Raw genomic sequence first — 13346 nt, 5'->3', positions numbered from 1 at the left:
GGGGGTACGGCTGGGTTGGGAGGGCCAAGCAAGGCACTTGGGAGCGGCAAAGTCTTTGGATTTGAGGAAGGTGGGGTAGTATGTCCCCTACTCGACGACGCCAACCGCCTCGCACCTCCGACTGCCACGTCTGGGACGAGAGCAAGCCCGCGGAGGGGCAGTATTACAAGGCCCAATGGCAGCGATAGATGTGGCAAGGGATAGCGACTAGTGACTTTGAAGCGGCTGCTTGGCGTAGGGGGAGGGCGGGCAGCCTGCCGCGCCCCTCTGCGCCAAGGGAGGGCTGTCCAATATCTACATACACTGCCACACTGCTGCATGGGATCATCTTCGGATCCGATTGGGCAGATGCACACTTTTACTGGTGCCCGAATGGTTGCCTACCACTTCCTTGAGGGGCACCTAACTGCAGGAAGAATGGTGTGCAGGGGACATGATCTGCCTTGCGGAAAGCCGTCTGGGACATTGCCTACGCTGTTCTAGGTTGGCCTGGACAGATGGATGTGCAATCTTCGTCCTCAAGCAAGGCCCACCAACTCGCTCTTTGGACCAGCGCTCAACCACCCGTCCTCCTCTATAACGGCCATGTCTGACCGAAACCAAACTCCATCGCGTAGCTGCAGCATCAGGACAATCTTCTCGGATGGGATGCTCGTCTGCTTACTGGTGGCCAAGAGAACGAAGCGACGGTGCGCGGTCTCAGGGTCCTCCTCCTGAGTGTCCTCGCGACAGGGTGAAATCCTTCCCACGTTCACGCCGTTGGCGTCATACACGAACCTCATGAAGATGCCGCGGCCCATGTCTAGCCTGGCGGAAATGTTGAAGTAGGCGCACTCGGCCCAGAAAAAGATCATCTGGTTGTCGGGGACGTTGCTGAGTCCCGCCGGCCCTCCCAACTGGGGGTAGTGCTGTTGAATGTCTTGTAGAGTAACTGTAGTAGGAGGCGTTTTCGGCGCCTTGGGTGCAGGCACATCCGCCGCGCCCCCTATTCGCTGCAGATGGATGCTGGGTGCATGTCTGATGGTATAACAGACGACGTTCGGTTCAAGGCTGTGGAGAAGTTAGCGCGTCAGTATTAGCATGCCCATCACCAACACGGTCGGGCAGCCACTCACCCTGCCTCCACCTGCTCGCCTATCCGGTACTGAACCCTCCCCGTCCACCCCAGCCACGACCAGGACGGAAACGGCACCTCTCTGTTGAGCGTGGTGGCGGGCAACGTCGTCACCTCCTCCCTCCTCCTCAAACCCTCCCGCCACGGCGTCCACGTCAAGGCCAATGCGAACTGACCCGCGGGCAACGCCCACACGAACTCCTCGCCCGTCATGGCGGCCGCCTGCGCGAGCACGGCGCCGAAGGCGTCGTGCGCGTCGCCCGGGAAGCGCAGGGCGCGCGACGAAAAGTCCAGCACCAGGTGCTGGAACGCGTACCAAAAGTGGCCGCGCCCATCCTCCTCCTCCCCCGCTCCCGACGGCCCGTTGGCGAAGCGTTCCGTCAGGCTCAGGCGCTGCGGGGTGCGGCTGCCGAGCGCGTCGAACCTGGCCACGGCCAGATCTGGCGACGACGACGACGAGCACTCGGTCTCCTCGCACTCGGCCAGCGCCGGGCAGCTCCAGACCAGCTGGTCGGGCGTGAAGGCGAGCAGGCGGCGCGACACGGCGCGCTCCTGCAGCGTCCAGCCGCGCGTCGCCCATGCCGTGCTGTTGAGCACGTGCGCGTCGCCCGGGATGGCCGACCGGCTAGCCGCGCGGGCGACGAGGGGCGAGAGCGACGTCAGCAGCTCCACGTCGGGGCCGACGCGCACGCGAGTCTGCTTTCTGGTCCGCGGCTCGCGCACGCCCGGCAGCCGCGAGCCGGCGTCGGGCCCGGCGGCGGCTACGACGGTGACGGCGGCGCAGGCGTAGACGGCGGCCATGGCGCCGATCTGGACGGCCTTGTCGGCGGCGCTGTCCTGCATGATGCAGAGGGCGTCGACCCAGATGTAGGGGATGCCCAGCGCGGCGACGAACTGGATCGCGTCTTGGATCGTGGGCGAGGCCACCTCGCCGTCGAGGCAGTGGGGGAGCTGGAGGGCGGCGTGGTTGGATGAGAGGAGGACTATGCGTTGCTTCTCGCCCCAGACGTAGCTAAGTGCGGCATAGTGCAGGTGACTAGCCATCGGGTTCTCGAACTCGACCAGCCGCTTGCTCCGAGTGTCGATCAGCCGCAGGAGTCGTGGCAGCGCCGGCGCGGCGAGCTCCCTGACCACACCATCGGCTTGATGCGCAGCCCAGCCTTGACATTCGCCGCCGTGCCCCTCGATGCAGTCGTTCAGCCATCTTTTCGGCAGGCTCATGTCAACCATGGGCGGCCTGATCCTCCCCCCAAACTGCGGCCGGCCGCCTTCCGCGCCGCCGCCGCCACTCCCACCATAGGTCTGGAAGCAGTCGACGGCCGAGGTGACGGCGGGCCCGACCGCCGCGGCGCTGTACTCGCCGCCCACGTGCCCGGGCGGCAGCTCCAGGTCGTCGGGGCCGCGGGGGGTCCACCAGTCCAGGCCGAGCCGATAGCAGCGGTAGTAGCCCGTGCTCGCCTCCCACCCCTTTCCCGGCAGCGGGTGTAGTTCTACAGTGCCTTCGACACCCGCGGAGCACAGCAGCCCGCCGGTACCGCCGCCGCCATCTATTGTTTTGTGGCCCGCCAAGGCGGACCGGATGTCGGGCGTGTCGCGGACGAGGGCGCAGATGGCGGCGCAGAGCCCGCAGGTGGCCGAGGACCGCTCGATGCGGGCGCGCGACCCCAGACGCCAGCGAGGGGGCCGGACGCGCCCGGCCGCCATGTCGCGGCTGAGGCGGAACGGCTGGGCGTCGACGACGGCGCCGCGGTTGGCCGCGTCGAGGTCCGCGTCGGTCGGGAGGCGCAGGATGCTGAAGTCGATCTGCGCGCAATACTTGCAGAGCGAAGGGGGTGGTTTCGCGGCCATCTTGTCCCTGCCTACCTGACTTGTGCTGTCGCTGTCGAGCCCGCTGTTTGGAAGGCTGGCGCCCAATGTGTGCATGAATGGGAAAGGTTGCCTTGTATGGTGTGAGGAAGGATGGGTTCGAGTACCAAAAAGGGAAGGTTAGCAGACACCTCAGTGATATGTATGTAAGATCTGTATCAAAATATGTGCTGTAAAGACTCGAAATGCCTAGCTACAGTCTCGCCAAGTGGATTTCTTGGTCGTTGAATGCATTGACACAAAAGTCATGGCCAATGTATCCCGGGATAACCAAAGTACTGATCTGACAGGAACTGGAGAAGGTTTCCGCCAAAGGTGACGGAACTTCTTGGCTGTGCTTCGAGAGCAGCCGATCCAATTCCCTGTGTTGTGAACGGTGGGGGAACGATAAAATTTGAGGGCTCTAGGGCGGTTCTGGCTGGGTGGCCTAAATCTTCCAGGGCCAACAAGGGCACATAATCCTTACACTCAGATATCATTTAAATTTTCTTATTTTCTTCAAGCACGATTTCTACACCCCAGCCCACTTCCGACATCACGAGTCCAGCATCCTCTCCACCAACCTCTGCGTAAACGCCCAAATCTGGCTCGAGTCCTGCGTCTGCCACGCCGCCCCGGTCCACCACGTCTTCGTCTTGCCCTGAAGCGCATACAAATCCTTGTAGTACCCGGCCGCGACGTCCTCGGCGTCGACGTGCAGCCGCACCGGCGTGTGGTCGAACCACGCGAGCACCTCGGTCTCGGCGCTCCCGATCACTCCCCCCTCGGCCAGGCGCCCGATGGCGGCCAGCGTCAGGTCGAGCGCCGTGTCGTTGGCCATGAAGCCGCGCGCGCCAAAGTAGACCGTGTACGTGTCGGGCAGCTGCGTGGGCCCAATGTTGAAGATGGCCGGCAGCTCGGGCACGCCGCGGAACCGCTCGGGCGAGACGTTCTCGATCTGCACCCCGCCCGCGCCGCGGTTCCGGATGACGCCCGCAAAGTACGAGTAGGTCTTGAGCTTGGAGAACAGCCGAGCCTCCTCGGCCGTCACGTCCCAGCCCTGCAGGTTGGACGGGAGCGGGTACGCCGCCATGAGCACCGTCTTGGCCCGCACCGTCCTCACCGTGCTGCGGCCGGTGGCGCCGTCAAAGGTGCGGACCTTGGCGACGACGCCGCCGCCGCCGCCCGCGCCGGTCCGGTCGAGCTTCACGATCTTTGAGCGGAGCAGCACGCGGTCGCCGAGGACGCCCGCGGCAGCGCGGTAGATGTCCATCAGGTCGCGGGGCGCCACGGGGCTGAGATTGATGAGCGAAGGGCCGAACGACTTGAGGGTGAACAGGGACGTCTCGGCCAGCATGTCGGTGGGCTGGTTGTAGCTGTTGAGCGTCTTCAGGATCGCGTCGAACCCCTCGCGCTTGGCGAGGTCGACGAACGGCATCGCCGCGTCCGCGGGCACGGGGTCCGGGACCCCGTCGTAGCCCCGCTCGAGGTCCGGGAAGTTGGCCACGTAGTACTGCTGGTAGCGCGCAAACGCGGCGAGGGTCTCGTTGCCGGTGGGCGCCGGGAAGCCCGTGACCTCCCTGCCGGTGCGGAGGTCGACCTGGGCGCGCCGCAGGGGGTTGCGGGGCGGGACGGGCGACAGGGGCACGCCCAGGCGGCCGCAGTAGGCGCGCACCACCGAGTCGTTGTGCAGCATCTGCACGCCCGCGTTGACGACGCCGCCCGTCGCCGGGTCCGCGTAGGTGCTGGCGTGGCCGCCGAGCTTGCCGCTGCCCTCCACCACCAGCACGCGCCTGCCACCGTCGGCGAGCCGGACCGCGGCGTACGTGCCGGCCGAGCCGCCGCCAACAACGAGCACGTCCGTCTCGAGGTCCGGCCCGCCGCCGCAGGGGGTCGAGGCCCAGGCGACGTGGAGGGAGGAGGCCGTGGCCAGCAGGGCGGTCAGGTGGGTGCCTCTGGGGATCATGTTGAGAGATGGATACAATCTGGAGAGGGACTACCCGAGAAGGAAGCAGGCGAATTAACGTGGGACCCATCTAATATTTGAGTCCTTCCTATTCTGCGCACCCTGGATGCAGCCAAGGAGGTCCCCTCTCCCCTCCACTTGGGATTCCCCCCTTCTCTCGCCCAATCTAGTCTAATTCTCACCGGACGAAAATGAATCTTGGGTTTGGGACCGTTGAAGAAGGGGGAGGTCTCGGCGACCCTCATATCCTCTAAGCCAGATATGGCAAACGTCCCGGACACCGCCTGCTGTGTTGGGCCGGCCCAGCTGACGGCCACTTTATGCGCATCCGAGGCTTCCCCTCCCCTCGCACATCACATCACGTAGGCGGCCAGGCACTCCATTTTTCCCCGAGTAAGCAACACCTGACCGAGGAATAGCAAAAAGAGGATTAAAAGTCGCCACCCCTGGGTGTCACAGATTCAATATTGAATCCTTTTTGCGGGTACAAGCGGCGCTCCCACGTCCATATTATCGAATGTGGCTCGAAACACGTCGCTCGAGTTGGCAAACTTTGAGCCTCCAGGCATGCCACGCGATCGATCTGGAATCACCCGCACCCACATGGGGTCTAGGCAGTACCGCACCCCGCTGTGTCGCATGCAGTTACGCTGGCGCTGCTGCTGTTGGCAGCGACCCCCGCAGGTGGTGTGGTGGTGTTGAACATGAAAAGAATGCACCAGAACCCCGCCCGCTTCCTCACCGCCGGAAATCTGCCCTTGCCCGCCTGGCCAAGAGCGGGAACCCAATCCACCGCGGCTGGAGTCTAGGAAGGAGACAGGCTCCGAATGCGGCGCCTCGGCAGTACCCGCAAACCTGCAGTTTTCCCGCCTAGGTTTCCGGTCCACGGGCATCTTGCGCCCGGCTCATGCGCATCATTCTCGGCGTCGATATCCTATATGCTCGCGGATTCGGCCCTTCTCCTGCGTCTCGGGGAGCTTACGACAACTCCCAGCCTGGCTTGTGGGAGCAATTATACATAGACACTTTCGGGCGCGGCTTGAGACTGGTCGGTCCGAGAACACTACCGAAGTACCTACGCCCCTAGGCTGGTTGAGCGCCGAGAAGCCTAACAGGGCCTACTAGCCTCGTTCGCGCCCACGGCGAATGCCGTGTTGGACCAGTCCAACCTAGGCCTACGCGCCGCCAATCTTGGATTCACAGCATCTCGTGCTGATAGTGACGGCGTCTGTGGGCTCATTCCTTGAGCCGGCGCCTCGAGCTAGGGCGCGCCGTCTTGTTCGGCCGCGGGGAGACTCACAGGGCGCTCGCTTCCCTGGCACCCGTGGTCTGGCAAAACCCCTACCCCTTTTTCTCTAGACGGGGCGAGTGACGCCAATGACACAGACATGGCGCCGCGGAAGGTCGCGCCGTCTACGCTCGGCCCCTTGGCCGTCTGCCACCAAAGCTTGACAACACTTTAGCCTCTGCTACCTGATCTTTGAATCTTTCCCCTCATGGAGAGCCCAAGTAGCGGGCGTCTCGCTGTTGCAAAAACGGGCTGTTGTTCAACCTATCTCTCACAGCTCGTGCACTCCTTCTCGTCCTCTGCCAACAAGCACACGCTGGCCAGCCGAACCTCGTTTTTTTTTTACTGTATCACCTCCTCTTTCCCCCATCTCTCTTTCTTTTTCTGTGTCTCGCGGCTCGCACATAACTGCCTTGCTTGCCGATCTGAACCAGCACCTTTCAACGGCCAAGACCTCTCGCTGCCTATCTGACCAGCCCTGACATAATGCCGGATCGTGTTCTGATGACGAGCCTGCTCGGCATCTATGACAACTCCAAAGAGGCCCCGCAACTGTTCGCGGATGTCAGGACTGCCAGGGCTGCTATTGTTGTCAGCACAGTATGTGAAAACATCCATCAAGCCTTCCGGTTCAAGGAGCCTGTGGAGCGAAGTTGATGCGAATGGGCGTTTTAGCCATTACGAGGCTGACAGATTCGCACCAAATTTCTCTGTTTTCAGGTTATATCAACTTTGGCCATACTCTTCCGGCTTTACACACGTCTGGTGATTGTTAAAAAGGTTGGGTGGGACGACATGCCCCTCGGCATATACATGGTAAGTATCCATTTACTCTCATTACCTGCGTGGCGGTTGAGAAAGGCTACTGAACTCCCTTCCGTCGGATGCAACCAGATCTTTGGCGTGGCTCAGTCCATCCTCGTGTTCGAGTGTAAGAGAACCTCTCCAGGCCCACGTCCCGACCCGCCGCTGCGACTTGGGGAGCAGAAACATGGCTGCACCAATCCCGACCCCAGCATTTGTACCGTCTACAGTCTAACACATCTCGATGTTGTCGTAGTGACGAAGCGCGGATGGGGAATGCACATAATGAAGATGAAGCTGATGACCGTTATGGGGTTCAGACACGTGAGGAAGACCATTGCCCATCTTCCCTTTTCCCGCCCACTACCCTGTCCAATGTTTTTCGGTTGCCAGAAACGTGAAAAGACCTCGAGCCAACACAGGAGGTGCTGCATTCCCGATCAACTATTAACCCCTTTCCATCTCAGATGTTCTACTACGCGTCTGGAGTCTACGTAGTAGCGACAACCATCATAAAGCTCTCGCTACTATTTCAGTACCTACGAATACCCAACCTAGGAAAGCTCCACTACCGCCTTCTCGTCGCCACGACCGTCGTGGTCTCCGTGTGGGGCATCGGCTTCTCAGCCATGGTCTGGTACCCTTGTTCACAGGTATCTCAATTCTGGTCCTCCCTGGGATCAGACAAGTGCTGGTTCTTCGGGTCGCTATATATCGATGAGGTGCTCGCTGCCTACCTCTCCCACAGCGCGAGCAACATGGTACTCGACTTCGCCGTCCTCGCCCTTGCCGCCCCCTTGTTCTGGAAAAAGGACACGTCTGCCCAGGCCAAGCACGGCCTTCTCGCGCTGGTGGTCATGGGAGCCTTGTAAGAGATAACCCTTCCAACCCAGCCGGGTCTGGCAGCGAGTTGGAGATAGAAAGGAAAGGAAGCTGACCACAGCAATCCCTCACCCCCGCGCCGGCACAAAAAGCGTCACCGGGCTGGCGATATGGAGGATGCAGTCCCTGATGCAGAACAAGGCCGGGTCGTGGCCGACGTTGGACCCTTTCTTCTACACGGCGACCCCGATCGTGCTCTCGGTGCTCGAAATCAACTGCGCCAGCGTGGTTGCGAGCGTGCCCGTCTTCTGGCCCGTGCTGCTCCGCCACATCTCGCGCATCTCGCGCATCCTCGTCATCCAGGTGACGGCAGAGGTCCGGGTCGAGTCGCGCAATCGCGAGTCGCTACTCGAAGACATGGCCGCCGGGCACCCGTCCGGCGGCGGCGGCGGCGGTGACGGCCAGTGGTTGTTCTCCGGCGGCTACGGCCCCTGGGCCCGGCTCGACGGCGGCGGCGGCGGCGGAGGCGAGGAGGTCGCCAAGTTGTGGCCGACGCAGCCGATTCCCGCGATGACCAGGACAGCCGTGACGACAGGCGGGGCGTCCGGCCACCACCACCACCAACACCACCACCGCGGCGTCAGGAACGACTCCAACGGCGGCAACAGCGTCGAGTTGCACGAGATCAACATGCCAAAGGTGCAAACCCCGGGCTCGCTGACCAGTCTCGATCTGAGCTGCTCCGGCCAGTCGGCGTCTTCGTTGATCCGGCCGCAACTGCGTGTCGAGGACCCGAACTGGTATCCGAGAAGGAAAACATCAAGACACATGGCGTTTGATATACATCATGAGAGAGTCTAACGCTAGCGAATTTCGATTTATTGGAAGCGATTTTACGTGCTGTGACGGCAATGAATCGGTGCCAACCGTCTGCCCATGGTGATGCGAAACTTGACGTCCCATTTTCCCGTGGCCTCCCCTCTTCGTCACAACTCTGTCACGGGCTTTCTTTCGAGCCTGGACACTACTTGGTGGCGATTTTGAGTTGCTAGCGTTGCGGCCCGGTTTTGTGTGGCTAAAGGAAAGTTCAGCGCCATCACAAACATCGTCTCCGCCACGTTGGGCTTGCACAGATCGGCATTTCACAGGGGCGCACCATTAGGACGGAGGCGAAACGAGTAAGCCATGACGACCGAGAGGTAGGCAGATAAGGGGCAGCTGAAAAATTGCCATTTACGGACTGACTCAGCGAGGAACGGGGAAGATGGCAGAGGAAAAAGAAAATACAAACAAAATTTATAACAAAGAAGATATGGTGGAGCGTAACCTAAAAGTTAGCAGTGGCTTATCCCACTGGAATGTATTGTTTGAGGGAAGGGATGGTTTTGGGGAGGGGTGGAGATGATGGAAGGATACTTCTCTCTACTCGTCCCTATATGGGTTCCGGCGGCTCTCTGGCGGCGGCGCGATTCCCTGTCGGGCGCGCTGGCGCTGGGACTCCGGGTCGTTCCTCCGGGGCGCCTCGCGGCCCAGCGCCCGGCTCCAGTCGGCGAGCCAGTCGTCCCCTCCTCCTCCGGCGGCGGGGGCGGGGGCGCGATTGCGGCCGCCGCAGGGCAGCAGGGCGGCTGGCACGGCCGACAGGCCCGAGTATCTACTGCTGCTGCCACTGCCCCCAGGGGCGCTGCTGCTGCGGCCGTTGTTGACGACGTCGGGGGACTGGGCGCGGGTGGCAGTGGCGGGGGCGGTCGCGCTTCTTGTTACCCTGCCGAATCCGAGCACTGTTTCGGGACCGGGACGATACGGCTCGTAACCGCCATCGCGGCGTGGAAGTGAGGCGCGGTTACCACCCTCTGGCAGACGCGGGGCGGCGGGCGGCGGCGGCGGCGGAGCCTGCCACTTTGCGTCCTTTGGGGGCGTAGGGGGAGGCCGAGGCGGCTGCTCCTGCTCCTGCTCCCGCTGGTGGTGGTGGTAGTGGTGTGGGCGGTTGGGGCGACGATGCGGCCGGCCCTCGGCCTCGGCCACCATCTGCCCGACGAGCGCGGGGCCCATGCCGGCGGTGACGAAGAGCGCGGGGGCCCTGGGGAAGGCAAAGGTGAACTCGCGCCAGAACCCGGCGTCCTTGAGCATCGACGCCGCGTCGGGCGCCAGCGGGCCCGCGCCCTCCTCGCCGGGCGTCCTCCGGGACATGCGCTCGAGCATCCACAGGATGTCGCGGCCGATGCTGGCGCGCATGCCTGACGACGACCGCGCCGCGTCCGACATGAAGGTGTGGGCGGCCAGGTTGAACAGCGTTGGGAGCTGGAGGACCACGGGCGTCGCCTCCGTGGCGACCTCGTCCCCTCCCACCTCCCCCTCCCCGCCGTCGCGTCCGCCGCCGCCGGCAGTCCTCGCCAGAAGCGCGGGGGGCATGAACATGGGCAGGCGCACGGAGCGGAAGTCGCCCCAGCCGTCGTCGTCGGGGTTCTCGATGTACCGGAGCCGGACGCGGCGGAACTTGCCGTCGGCCGTGCACACGCCCAGGAGGTCGGGCCTCGTCGCAAAGGTGTCGAAGCCCGCGGTCCTGGCCCAGCTCCGGATCGTGTCCTTGGAGTAGGCCGGCACCACGACGGACACGTGCCGGGGGCACTTTGCCGTGTAGCCCCACGCCGCGTATGCCGACATGCCGCTGACGGCGTAGGGCGTGTGCCGCATCGCCTTGTCGAAGATGTGGAGCGTCTCCGCCAGCACGTCTGGGGTCAGCAGCTCCGGCGACAGCCGGTTAAGGCGGTCCTGCTCGTTCATTGATCTGCGGTGGCTGCTCGTCCCGGATCTCCTGAAGTTAGTGGGGTTACTTTGGGTCGAGTAGCGGACTTGGCCCGACGATTTCGAGCCTTGTTCCTGCTGACGATGGGGAACTCGGAGCTTGGGGGATCTGACCGGCAGAGGGACGGTCAGTCTGGGGTTGAGAGCCGAGGCCTGCCGGCCACTCTCGACCAGTGGCTGGGGGGCACAGGCAGGCCTCGGGTGTAGGGTATCAGTTTGGGGGCCGCTCGTCTTGGTGCAAGATTTGCGAGTAAAAGGTGACAGGGACCCGAAGCAAGAAGTGAGCTTCGCGAACAGGTTGAACGAGCGGCGCTTGTTACGGGTCCCTGATGATTCTCGGATAGACCGATGAGCCATCCAAGGCTCACCCTCTACCCTGGAGGGTTTGAGTTTGTGTTGTGGATGGAGAGATGCGACTTTGAGTGTTGATGCTGTGGTCTAGGTTGGAATGGAGCGTGTCTGGCTGCTATATCCGGGGACGGAAGCGACTCAAAGCGGCAAAAGTTGTTGGAATAAGGAAACCAGAGAAAAGTGCGGCAGGGATGACCAAAGATATAGTGACTGCGAAAGCCATTGTGATCCCAACAAACAATTAGTTGTCCCGAACAGACCTGTCGTGAATTCTTTGTTTCGGGGTCGTTCCAAGCCCAACGAAAGCGGCCACTCAGAACGACAAAGGGGACAAAGACTTAGTACAAGGATCTCCCAGTCACAATAATTAGGGAAGTTCTTTGTTGGGAGCGTCAAGACGAAAGCCATTGGCGGTTGCTTCCAGCCAGAATGTCAACCACGCCTAGCTATTTCGTAGACTTGAACCTGGCGCATCACATCTTTAATGTACCTGTCTTTAATCCAGCCCAACGCCACCCGCCCTACTAGTACAAGCAAACCAGGTCTATTCGGTCTTGCCTGGAGCATTGCTAAAGGAACCCTTGGGAGAGAGGCCCGGCTCCCCTCTCCGACAAGAGAAACGGGGCTGGCCCGTGACCAATGACGCACCATGTAAATCATAGCTCCTCCTCAACCTCCATCTGGTCGCCGCCGCCGGAACGACCGTTGGAGGGGGTGTCCTTTTTGGGCATGGTCGCCTCCTTGTCGATCATCTGCCTTGACACGGCAACGATGTTGTCCTCAATCAGCTGCTGGCCCACGTCCTCAAGATGCTTCTTCGGATCCAGCTTGCCGACGTAGCGCGTCTTAAGTTGGTCCTTGGTCAGCTCCGTCTCCTCCTTGACACGCTTCTCGTAGCCATCGGCCAGGGTTACAAGGCGTTCAAGGCGCTCCTTGTTGCGCTGGCCCTCGGCGCGGAAGTCGTCCATCTGTAGTGCCTCAGTCCACACCTGCTTGTGCAGGTTCATGAGCATGTTCTCCTCGAGCGCCGTTTTCCTATAATTGATGCCGATAGAGTAGTAGTGGCGGTTCAGACCGTGGATCAATGCCTGGATCGACGGCTTGTTCAGGTGACCCAGATTGGACGTGCTTTGGCGGGGCTCTTGGCCGAGCATCAGCGACTGGGGGTTGATCAGGCGAAAGGCGTCGATGACAACCTTGCCCTTGACCGACTGGATGGGGTCAACGACGACGGCAACGGCGCGGGGTGTCAGCTGCTCGAAAGACTGCTGGGTGTTGATGTCGACCGAAGACAGCCAGCAGCCAAAACCGGGATGCGAATGGTACCATCCAACCACAGATTCGGGCCTGCGGGCGAGATTTGGATTTGTCAGTTGCTGTTGGACAGGCAGGTGTGGAATAGCGCGCTCTCGAGCAGCATTGCCTAGCACCCAGGAACCATAACACACCTTCCCGTTTGCCGGAGCATGTCCATCATCTTCATCTGGAACACCGGGTCGACCGCCTCGACACTGACGCCGGTACCGCTTTGGGGCATGGCGAAGACGTCCACCACGCGGACTGTGAACTCGTCGACGAACTCGCCCAGCATGAGACCCATGACCTCCATGGGTACACCCGCCCGGCCGTGCCGCAGCATCTTGAGGAGGGCGAGGGAGGAGATGTAGACGGTCTCGGAATTATCGATCAGGTTCGTGTTGTCCTGCGGGGTGCTGTTAGCAATCGGGACGGCGTCGTGGCAAGAAGCAGAGAGGCCACATGTTCGAGGGCATTCTGGGATCTGAGAACATGGGCTGGGCAGGGCTTACGGTTCCCGGGACGGCGGCGCCCATGCCGCCCACGCTTAGCATGCTTCGGAAGCGCTCCATTTTGATGTTAAGGGCTACCGAGGCGGGGGAGGAGGCGGAAAGACTAGTCGAGATTCCAGGATAGGGCGATACCGGCGGTCGGGAGTGGTGTGTCGGGGGAAGAGAGCGTGCCCTGTATGCTTGATCGTCGAGGAAATCTGGCAGCTGAGGTTTGAAGCGGCCGTGTTTTCCACGAGCGCAACAAAACCGAACGCTTGATCCGGCACAGTTGACGCAGCTCAGCGCAGCCTGGCGGTGGGGACAGAAGCCGTGCATGCTTAAGCTTGGGCCACTTCTGCGTGGTTCTGAGTGTGGCTGGTGTCTTAGGTCAACGAACATGCTGGTTGGCATATGTGGCTTGGATGGAGCATGCGGGGCTCTCTTTGATGCGCTAACCTCAAAAGGCTAGCCCGAGCCTCCCATCCATGTGGGCGCTCCTCAAGCTTCATTTTCAAGCTCCATTACATGCCTACAACACCGCCGCCAGCCGCGTCGCTTCTCTGCTTC

General features: G+C 61.8%; 6 protein-coding genes across 6 annotated transcripts; 1 reads left to right on the top strand and 5 right to left on the bottom strand.

Moving 5' to 3' along the window:
- Positions 1 to 203: 203 nt before the first annotated feature.
- On the bottom strand, positions 204 to 3227 carry GGTG_08613 (hypothetical protein). Its single transcript, XM_009226455.1, has 2 exons — positions 1116 to 3227; positions 204 to 1050 (listed from the first exon to the last, which is right to left on the bottom strand). Exons 1-2 carry the CDS (start codon positions 3035 to 3037, stop codon positions 519 to 521), a joined length of 2454 nt encoding a protein of 817 aa, XP_009224719.1. The 5' UTR covers positions 3038 to 3227; the 3' UTR covers positions 204 to 518.
- A 288-nt stretch (positions 3228 to 3515) lies between these two features.
- Positions 3516 to 4925, bottom strand: GGTG_08612 (hypothetical protein; the record flags this gene model as incomplete). Its single annotated transcript, XM_009226454.1, has 1 exon — positions 3516 to 4925. The coding sequence occupies one exon, from the start codon at positions 4923 to 4925 to the stop codon at positions 3516 to 3518; it is 1410 nt and encodes a 469-aa protein (XP_009224718.1).
- A 461-nt stretch (positions 4926 to 5386) lies between these two features.
- GGTG_08611 (hypothetical protein) lies at positions 5387 to 5818 on the bottom strand (the record flags this gene model as incomplete). Its single annotated transcript, XM_009226453.1, has 1 exon — positions 5387 to 5818. The coding sequence occupies one exon, from the start codon at positions 5816 to 5818 to the stop codon at positions 5387 to 5389; it is 432 nt and encodes a 143-aa protein (XP_009224717.1).
- A 588-nt stretch (positions 5819 to 6406) lies between these two features.
- GGTG_08610 (hypothetical protein) lies at positions 6407 to 8789 on the top strand. Its single transcript, XM_009226452.1, has 6 exons — positions 6407 to 6813; positions 6934 to 7029; positions 7108 to 7144; positions 7274 to 7341; positions 7485 to 7885; positions 7992 to 8789. The coding sequence occupies exons 1-6, from the start codon at positions 6700 to 6702 to the stop codon at positions 8698 to 8700; spliced, it is 1425 nt and encodes a 474-aa protein (XP_009224716.1). The 5' UTR covers positions 6407 to 6699; the 3' UTR covers positions 8701 to 8789.
- Positions 8670 to 10857, bottom strand: GGTG_08609 (hypothetical protein). The gene has a single exon (XM_009226451.1). It carries the CDS (start codon positions 10618 to 10620, stop codon positions 9262 to 9264), a length of 1359 nt encoding a protein of 452 aa, XP_009224715.1. The 5' UTR covers positions 10621 to 10857; the 3' UTR covers positions 8670 to 9261.
- On the bottom strand, positions 10848 to 13082 carry GGTG_08608 (26S proteasome regulatory subunit rpn11). Its single transcript, XM_009226450.1, has 3 exons — positions 12801 to 13082; positions 12441 to 12694; positions 10848 to 12339 (listed from the first exon to the last, which is right to left on the bottom strand). The coding sequence occupies exons 1-3, from the start codon at positions 12858 to 12860 to the stop codon at positions 11649 to 11651; spliced, it is 1005 nt and encodes a 334-aa protein (XP_009224714.1). The 5' UTR covers positions 12861 to 13082; the 3' UTR covers positions 10848 to 11648.
- Positions 13083 to 13346: the final 264 nt, after the last annotated feature.

Source organism: Gaeumannomyces tritici (genome assembly GCF_000145635.1).
Source record: "Gaeumannomyces tritici R3-111a-1 unplaced genomic scaffold supercont2.4, whole genome shotgun sequence".
NCBI lineage: Eukaryota > Fungi > Ascomycota > Sordariomycetes > Magnaporthales > Magnaporthaceae > Gaeumannomyces > Gaeumannomyces tritici.
This window is presented reverse-complemented; position numbering and strand designations above follow the sequence as displayed.

What these genes read in the sequence shown, in the direction of transcription:
- GGTG_08613 (XM_009226455.1), bottom strand. Translation starts at nt 3,037, where the DNA reads ATGCACACATTGGGCGCCAGCCTTCCAAACAGCGGGCTCGACAGCGAC. An exon ending in GGCGAGCAGGTGGAGGCAGG is followed by an intron (nt 1,051 to 1,115) that starts GTGAGTGGCTGC and finishes ACTTCTCCACAG; the next exon opens with CCTTGAACCGAACGTCGTCT.
- GGTG_08610 (XM_009226452.1), top strand. Translation starts at nt 6,700, where the DNA reads ATGCCGGATCGTGTTCTGATGACGAGCCTGCTCGGCATCTATGACAAC. An exon ending in CTGCTATTGTTGTCAGCACA is followed by an intron (nt 6,814 to 6,933) that starts GTATGTGAAAAC and finishes CTCTGTTTTCAG; the next exon opens with GTTATATCAACTTTGGCCAT. An exon ending in GTCCATCCTCGTGTTCGAGT is followed by an intron (nt 7,145 to 7,273) that starts GTAAGAGAACCT and finishes ATGTTGTCGTAG; the next exon opens with TGACGAAGCGCGGATGGGGA.
- GGTG_08609 (XM_009226451.1), bottom strand. Translation starts at nt 10,620, where the DNA reads ATGAACGAGCAGGACCGCCTTAACCGGCTGTCGCCGGAGCTGCTGACC.
- GGTG_08608 (XM_009226450.1), bottom strand. Translation starts at nt 12,860, where the DNA reads ATGGAGCGCTTCCGAAGCATGCTAAGCGTGGGCGGCATGGGCGCCGCC. An exon ending in GCGCCGCCGTCCCGGGAACC is followed by an intron (nt 12,695 to 12,800) that starts GTAAGCCCTGCC and finishes AGCACCCCGCAG; the next exon opens with GACAACACGAACCTGATCGA. An exon ending in ATGCTCCGGCAAACGGGAAG is followed by an intron (nt 12,340 to 12,440) that starts GTGTGTTATGGT and finishes TCTCGCCCGCAG; the next exon opens with GCCCGAATCTGTGGTTGGAT.